Genomic DNA, 8849 nt, shown 5'->3' on the forward strand with positions numbered 1-8849 from the left:
CGCTTCACCGATGACCCGCCGGAGGACTGGCGACTCACGGGTCTGGCGGTTCACTAGTCAGACGACTCGTGGATGACCCCGACGGCGGGTCACATAGAAGACTAGGCCCAAGGCCCAGTAGGCCGGCTCATATTATGGTGGGCCGGCTTAAGACAGAAGGCATGAGTAATATTTCCTTTACGAGGAAGCAAGACCCGTACTTGTATCTGACTTGTAATAGAGAATAAGTTAGTTCTAATCCTAACAGGACTCTACATGTAAGCCGCCCCTTCAACTTATATAAGGAGGGGCAGGGCTCCCCGGAGAAGGACAAGCAAGAAGAAACAATCTTTAGGGCTAGACACAAAGAGCCGGCTTATCGGCGACTCTCTCATGAGTATAATGAGATCTAGCCACAAACAGCATGTAGGGTTATTACCGGATGATGTTTCTGTAGGGTTTCGTAGTAATTTCAAAAAATTTCCTACGCACACGCAAGATCATGTGATGCATAGCAACGAGAGGGGAGAGTGTAGTCTACGTACCCACGCAGACCGACTGCGGAAGCGTTGACGCAACGTAGAGGAAGTAGTCGTACGTCTTCACAATCCAACCGATCAAGCACCGAAACTACGGCACCTCCGAGTTCGAGCACACGTTCAGCTCGATGACGATCCCCGAACTCCGATCCAGCAAAGTGTCGGGGAGGAGTTCCGACAGCACGACAGTGTGGTGACGATCTTGATATACTACAGCAGCAGGGCTTCGCCTAAACTCCGCTACAGTATTATCGAGGAATATGGTGGCTGGGGGCACCGCACACGGCTAAGGAATAGATCACGTGGATCAACTTGTGTGTTCTAGGGTGCCTCTACCTCAGTATATAAAGGACTAGAGGGGGGAGGCTGGCCAGCCAAGGGAGGGCGCGCCAGGAGAGTCCTACTCCCTCTGGGAGTAGGATTCCCCCCCCCCCCAATCCTAGTTGGAATAGGATTCCTTGAGGGGGGAAAGAGAGAGAGGGGGCCGGCCACCTCTCCTAGTCCTAATAGGACTAGGGGAAGGGGGGAGGCGCACAGCCACCTTGGGCTGCCCCTTTCTCCTTTCCACTAAAGCCCACTAAGGCCCATATAGCTCCCGGGGGGTTCCGGTAACCTCCCGGTACTCCGGTAAAATCCCGATTTTACCCGGAACACTTCCGATATCCAAACATAGGCTTCCAATATATCAATCTTTATGTCTCGAACATTTCGAGACTCCTCGTCATGTCCGTGATCACATCCGGGACTCCGAACAACCTTCGGTACATCAAAATGCATAAACTCATAATATAATTGTCATCGTAACCTTAAGCGTGCGGACCCTACGGGTTCGAGAACAATGTAGACATGACCGAGACACGTCTCCGGTCAATAACCAATAGCGGGACCTGGATGCCCATATTGGCTCCTACATATTCTACGAAGATCTTTATCGGTCAGACCGCATAACAACATACGTTGTTCCCTTTGTCATCGGTATGTTACTTGCCCGAGATTCGATCGTCGGTATCCAATACCTAGTTCAATCTCGTTACTGGCAAGTCTCTTTACTCGTTCCGTAATACATCATCTCGCAACTAACTTATTGGTTGCAATGCTTGCAAGGCTTATGTGACGTGCATTACCGAGAGGGCCCAGAGATACCTCTCCGACAATCGGAGTGACAAATCCTAATCTCGAAATACGCCAACCCAACATCTACCTTTGGAGACACATGTAATGCTCCTTTATAATCACCCAGTTACGTTGTGACGTTTGGTAGCACCCAAAGTGTTCCTCCGGTAAACGGGAGTTGCATAATCTCATAGTCATAGGAACATGTATAAGTCATGAATAAAGCAATAGCAACATACTAAACGATCGGGTGCTAAGCTAATGGAATGAGTCATGTCAATCAGATCATTCAACTAATGATGTGATCTCGTTAATCAAATAACAACTCATTGTTCATGGTTAGGAAACATAACCATCTTTGATTAACGAGCTAGTCAAGTAGAGGCATACTAGTGACACTTTGTTTGTCTATGTATTCACACATGTATTATGTTTCCGGTTAATACAATTCTAGCATGAATAATAAACATTTATCATGATTATAAGGAAATAAATAATAACTTTATTATTGCCTCTAGGGCATATTTCCTTCAGTTTCCCGGGGCCCGAAGCTGTTTAAATCCTTCTTGTCTTATGTTGCGTCTCTCGATTCCGCTCAACCCCTCTCAAGCTACCATATAGATGTGTTGGCCTCGCGACTAAGTCCTGACACTAAGGACATCTGCCGTGACAATTCCACGACAGTTGGCGTCCACCATAGGGCCTGCGCACGGTGGTGTTGAATTCTTGGAGGGATCTCTCACAAGGATGGAGAAGCTTGTAATCGGGTGAATCAGGAAAAGCCGGCGTGGAAGAATCAACTTCAGCAATCGAGATTGAAGAAAGATTTTCTATCAAGCCGCCGCAGACAATCTCCGAGATCTGGTTCAGTCTGCGTTGACCATCATACGAAGTCGCCGACCACGTTCAGTCAAACAATAGGCAGTCAGATCGGCAGCGACAGGCTCGATCCGATCTTGTACTGATCCTGCTTCTTATGGAAAGTTAATTAGGAAAAAAAGGAAGGGGAGCAAGTCCCAAGGTGGAAAAATCTTCGAGGATGCTGCGCTGTGAACTCTATCGGTGCAATCTACGACCTCAACTACCAAGAATTTATGCCTTGGGCATGCGTGGGAGGAAGGAGAAGTCAGCACCTCCAATCTTCAAAGGCAACCAAACATCAAAATACTGGGGGTCTACGAGCCGGAAACAAATACAGCAGCAACTCGAACTCGCCGCCGTGGGACCTCATCTGGCTCACCATGCGAGTGGCCCGGCCGGTCCGTCAACCTGCCGTCGAAACCGCCCCAGTCTCGGTCACCTCGGCCTCGCATTCGAATATGGCGAATCCTAACCAGTTGAGTGCGTAACGCGTATCACGCCCGTCGTTGCTGCCTATGGATCCGCGCACTGTGGCCCACTGGGTCCCAGCCAAAGGTCCACTTAATTTCAGTTCCCACCGCTATACGGGTGAAATACAGTCAAATCGTACCTGTGCAAATCCCATACGGCCGTACGTAAGCCACCCGTGAGACCCGTAGCTACACCACCACCACCACCCATCGCCACCATCACTCCATCGGATTTCAAATTTTGAATCCCCTCAGCCAGATTCTGCTTCTCTCCCCGGTGACCCACTTGCGACGCCCCATCGCACAAACGCCGTCGGGACTGTCGTCGCCGGTCTCAAGTTCGCCGCCATCCAAAACAATCAATCCTCATGGGGAATCTCTCACAGATCTGTTATTCAGGTACATACTCTCAAAAGTTTGGATCTTTTTCCGTCGATTTCTCTCGCATCTGACTGAAGAAGTCAATCGCCATGAACAGCTTTCGCTCCGCTCCCTTCGATCCGGTCTACGTTCCAGTCTAGGGAACGCCAGAGGAAGATGAATGTTGGTCGCCAACAAGGCACTCCGGTGCTCCTTCATCGTTAGAGGATTGGGTTCCTTCCCCGTCCAGCGACGGACAAGTGAAGTGCCTGAGTCAAATTCAGATGTCTCGTCTACTCTGTGGATTGCAAGGTACAGTTCTTGTTACTACTCGATTTTTTCCAATCTAGGTGGATTCCCAGTACAGATTTAGGGGGGCTTATTTTCTTCTATTATTGGGCCCGCTGCCCCGGATGTCTAATATCGAGTTAGGAAATTTTCGTGATTTGGAGTTTGTCGTTAAACCAACAGACCAGTCAAGAGTTTGATTCTCTTGCAAGAGCTTACAACTTATACTCTTCAGAAAAAAGGATTTGGAATTAAGTACGGTGAATGTGGACGAAACGTCCACAAATGCAAGCCTGCCCAGAACATAATTTGCGGATGCGCGTGAGTTAGTTTCATACGACATCGACAGTCACAGAGAACCGTCCTCTGAATCGCAACGCACTCCAGCTCCGTGGTAGGCAAGGTACTATCTCGCCGTCGCATTCCTGGTTGTCGTCGTGAATGCCTTCTTTCTCCCCGCAAATAGATGTGTCACATTCAGTGAACTAGGCGTGTGCTTTCAGTAAAATAGTTGGCTGGACCCAAATTTTTCAAGCTTTGTCAGTTCGAAATTAGCATGGTCACAGTAATTAAGAAAATAGTTGGCTGGCCGGTGTTGTATGTAAAATAATAGTATGGATTAAGATTATTTAAGCATTGTCAGTTGAATCTTATCATTGGCATTGACATGTAAATTAAGAAAATTTTAATCGTGATCAGTTATTGCTGTCAAAAGTTTGATACTTCTGAGCAGATTGTTGTTATTGCGGAATAGTCAGATAAAATTCATGATCATTGGCAGCAACATACGAATTTGCATAGCATGTGCCTGTTATGTTACAAAATCTGACGTTTATCACTGATCATAAATCTATAGTTTGCAAATGGTACAGGATTCGTATCTCTAATCATGTCCAGGAATCATTCAACTAGGCTCTTGGTTACAGTCAAACATATACAGTGAGACATTGACATGTAAGCATTTATATAATCAATTTGATGTAGGCATATATATAGTCATTTAACTAGGCTCTTGGTTACAGTCAAATTGATGTAGACATTGACATGTACAGTAAGATAAATTTAAGAGCATCCAGGAGCTCTCCCATCTATGTGTTCATTTTATCTTGCTTTTTTGCCACCTCAATCTAGGCCATGATGATGCGTTGATTTGCTGTCGTATTTCTCTGGTGCCCTCTATCTGAACTATATTTTCTTCCTTCTTCCTTTTTGTCCAGTGAGATGCCCTGACGAGAGGATTCTGTTTGTTGGTAAATCCGTAAATGTTCCTGTTAATTTTCTGAATAAATATCTCATCTCTGTTTTGCTACAGGTCATATCCATGTGCTGGAGACAATGGGTTTAAGAAAGCCCCCGTCTTGCTGCTGCTCAAGCAAACAGTGCGCCTGCCGGAGCTGTTGGAAGAGCACCTGACCAAGCCCGTTCTCCCTTCTCTATTCTTCTTTGTCTTTTTTGTGTGTATTTTGCTCTTTGTTTTGATTTGTATGGTTCTGAATTAAAGGAGAGCTTTTTTGGTTGTAGATCATGAGGCTATGCCTTGGTTCCATGTGCTTATGCCGATCTGAACTTTGTTCCTGTTCAGAAGTGAATAATTGTTTCGAATTCACGATATTGTCCATGTTCAAAAAAAATCAGATAGTGAACATTACAAGAATGGTGAATGGTGATTACTGATTAGGCTACAGACCTCCTTGCAGATCAATGGACTTCTTGTTTATGGTCAAGTCATTACGGTAGTAGAATTTGTTGGTCATGCTTCTTTGATGGACTTTATTAACGCGTTATCCAAACTTTTAACATAAAAATACGAAGAACTTTATTAGCTTGCCCGAACATTGATTGAAAGAGTTAGAAGCTTATGGTGAGTCCTTCACGGCACAGGCGGAGGACACGGTAGGGCGAGGTGGGGCGCTCGCCCTACCTTGATTTTTCGTAATTTTTTACTAGGTATACGTATATACATCGATCTGATTTGTCTGATCGCTAGAATAACCGTCAAACGTTTGTTGGGCTGTGATTTATCCTGGACACCTTATCAGGCCGGCCCAAACCAACCTCACCAGCCCACACGCGCACACACAGCCTCGCAGGCTCGCTCGATCTGTCCCACGATCTCGTCTCGTCCAAGCCGCCACACCCTCGCCTTGCTCCATCCACTCGTCCACGGGAGAAAAGACAACCCTAGCGGCGCCCCGGGCCGGCAGCAAGCAGCAGCTTAGGCGAGGCCGCGAGGGTGCGACGGCCAGCAGCAGCGAGCGCGGGGGCGGCACCGCGGCGGCCAGCAGGAGCTTCGAGCGCGCGTGGGGGCGGGGGCCTCTTCCAGGTGGGCAGCAGGAGGGCGCGCTGTTCCCGGCCGCCAGAAAGAGAAGATGGACAGGAAGGGGAAAGGAATGGCAAAGAAGAAGGGCATAGGTATTCTCTGAATTTTTGGACAGGAAGGGCCAAGAGGATAGAATGCAGTGATTAATTACAGATTTTATGTGATGAATTGCAGATTTGAAGAGATACTTTGAGGTACTTGGTGGCAGTCGCAGCAGCTCCAACTCCAATCCAAGTACCCGGGAAAGTGGCAATGCTCTGGGCCAATCTGTTCATCAAAATCAAGCAAGTACCGTGGAAACAGAGAATGCAAATTCTTTGCCCTCTCAACAAGTGGAAGAAGAGATTCCAGATTCCGTGGAAGCCATAGTTGAGGAGAATGTTGAGGTTCTAGGAGATGAAGGTATAACGTGTGAGGTTTCAGATTCCATGGAAGCAAGTACTGATGAAGTACCGTTGCCTGGGTCTTCTACGCGCCATTAAAACTTGCCTGGGTATGTTTTAGGTTGTTCGTCTATTTAAAATGTGTTTGCATTTTCATTTTACTTGGCTATTCTGTTTAGGATTATATGAAAATATTGGTGTGCACTGTTGGTTCGTATTATTTATGTTGGTTGTGCACAATTTTTTTTTTGGTTTAAGAGTTCGCCCCACCTCAAAACAGTTTCGTCCTCCGCCACTGCTTCACGGCATGTCCGGTCTTTATGGCCTAGGTATAAGGACTTTGGTGACACATGCTCGAGTTCGGATCTCAACAACAACTTTCGGATGTCTTTCATGACATACGTAGAAGAACTTCAATGAGACACACCCAAGTCTAATAATCTCACAAATAAGCAATCTTAATTTCTATGTCGGGACCTACACCACATGCTTAGCAGAACTTGTCCGAACCCCACCAGAGATCGTGACTCTCCTATTTTATGTTGACTCCGTTCTCGACACGCTTTTTTTTAGTTGGAGACCGTACCACAAATATGGTCTTGCACATACTATGACCGGTATTTTATGGCCAAAGTAGAAGACTTTAGCAATACACGTCTAATATGGACTTCCACATACTATGGCCGGACTTTTATGGCATATGTATTAGAATTTTAGTTATACACACCTGATTTTGTATCTTTTTATAAATTGACATTCACATACCATGACCGGTCTTTTATGACAAAGGTAGAAGGACTTTAGCAGTATACGTTTGAGATGGCGACGCTCCTCCTCCCATATCGATTTCGTCCTTGGCTAAAGACAAAATATTATTTGAACTTTAGAGACTGTAGCCATATGTACCTGAAGGCGAGCCTCTTGCACTCGACATAGAAGAACTTTATTGTTATATCGGTCGGTAAGTTTGCTCATTGGGGATCTCGATAAACCAACCCCACAATTATTGGAATATTGTCATCACTAGACACTACATCCCATATAAATGTCGATGCGCACTTTATATCCTCGGTTCCGGTCCTCTTATGGTCGATTGCGAAGAACTTTAGAGATAGCAGCCATATGTACCTAAAGGCGGGCCTCTTGCACTTGATCATGAAGAACTTTAATGTTATATCGATTGGTAAGTTTTTTCATTGGGGATCTTGGGAAACCAACCCCACAATTACTGTGATATTTTCATCACTAGACACTACGTCCCATATAACCGTCGATGCGCACTTTATATACTCGGTTTTGGTCCTCTTATGGTCGACGACGAAGAACTTTAGAGATTATGGCCATATGTACCCAAAGGCAGGCCTCTTGCACTCGACATACAAGAACTTTATTGTCACATTGGTCGGTAAGTTTTCTCATTGGGGATGGATCTCGGGAAACTAACTCCATAATTACTGTGATATTGTCATCACTAGACAGTACATCTCATATAACCGTCGATGCGCACTTTATATCTTTGGTTTCGGTCCTCTTATGATCGACCGCGAAGAACTTTAGAGACTGTAGCCATATGCCCGAAGGCGGGCCTCTTGCACTCGACATTAAAGAACTTTATTGTTACATCGGTCGATAAGTTTTCTCATGGATCTAGGGAAATCAACCCCACAATTATTGTGATATTGTCATCACTAGACACTATATCCCATATAACCATCGATGCACACTTTATATCCTCGGTCCCGGTCCTCTTATGGTCGATTGCGAAGAGCTTTAGAGATAGCAGCCATATGTACCTGAAGGCGGGCCTCTTGCACTTGATCATGAAGAAATTTAATGTTATATCGATTGGTAAGTTTTTTCATTGGGGATCTTAGGAAACTAACCCCATAATTACTGTGATATTTTCATCACTAGACACTACCATTGATGCACACTTTATATCCTCGGTTCCGGTCCTTTTATGGTCGATTGCGGAGAACTTTAGAGATAGCAGCCATATGTACCTGAAGGCGGGCCTCTTGCCCTTGATCATGAAGACTTTTAATGTTATATCGATTGGTAAGTTTTTCATTGGGGATCTTGGGAGACCAATCCCACAATTACTGTGATATTTTCATCACTAGACACTACGTCCCATATAACCATCGATGCACACTTTATATCCTCAGTTTTAGTCCTCTTATGGTCGACGACGAAGAACTTTAGAGACTGTAGCCATGTGTACCCAAAGGCGGGCCTCTTGCACTCGACATAGAAGAACTTTATTGTCACATTGGTCAATAAGTTTTCTCATTGGGGATGGATCTCGGGAAACTAACCCAAAATTACTGTGATATTGTCATCACTAGACACTACATCCCATATAACCGTCAATGCGCACTTTATATCCTCGGTTTTGGTCCTCTTATGGTCGACCGCAAAGAACTTTAGAGACTATAGCCATATGTACCCTAAAGGCGGGCCTCTTGCACTCGACATAGAAGAACTTTATTATTACATCAGTCGATAAGTTTTCTCATTGGGGATCTAGGGAAAC

At 45.5% G+C, this 8849-nt stretch overlaps 1 protein-coding gene and 1 long non-coding RNA gene across 4 annotated transcripts; both read left to right on the forward strand.

The window, feature by feature from the left end:
* The first annotated feature begins 2707 nt into the window (after positions 1-2707).
* On the forward strand, positions 2708-5280 carry LOC123154050 (uncharacterized). Of its 3 annotated transcripts, none has more exons than XR_006476636.1 (3): positions 2895-3361; positions 3441-4013; positions 4923-5280. It is a non-coding gene; the product is annotated as an uncharacterized lncRNA (long non-coding RNA). The 3 variants fall into 3 exon arrangements; XR_006476635.1 differs by having other exon boundaries at positions 2986-3361; positions 3441-3634; XR_006476634.1 differs by having other exon boundaries at positions 2708-3361; positions 3441-5280.
* Positions 5281-5706: 426 nt separating this feature from the next.
* LOC123147338 (uncharacterized) lies at positions 5707-6543 on the forward strand. The gene is made up of 2 exons (XM_044566570.1): positions 5707-6022; positions 6105-6543. Exons 1-2 carry the CDS (start codon positions 5980-5982, stop codon positions 6410-6412), a joined length of 351 nt encoding a protein of 116 aa, XP_044422505.1. The 5' UTR covers positions 5707-5979; the 3' UTR covers positions 6413-6543.
* Positions 6544-8849: the final 2306 nt, after the last annotated feature.

Source organism: Triticum aestivum, chromosome 7A (genome assembly GCF_018294505.1).
Source record: "Triticum aestivum cultivar Chinese Spring chromosome 7A, IWGSC CS RefSeq v2.1, whole genome shotgun sequence".
In the NCBI taxonomy this organism is placed as follows: Eukaryota; Viridiplantae; Streptophyta; class Magnoliopsida; order Poales; family Poaceae; genus Triticum; species Triticum aestivum.

What these genes read in the sequence shown, in the direction of transcription:
- LOC123147338 (XM_044566570.1), top strand. Translation starts at nt 5,980, where the DNA reads ATGGACAGGAAGGGGAAAGGAATGGCAAAGAAGAAGGGCATAG. An exon ending in GGCAAAGAAGAAGGGCATAG is followed by an intron (nt 6,023 to 6,104) that starts GTATTCTCTGAA and finishes GATGAATTGCAG; the next exon opens with ATTTGAAGAGATACTTTGAG.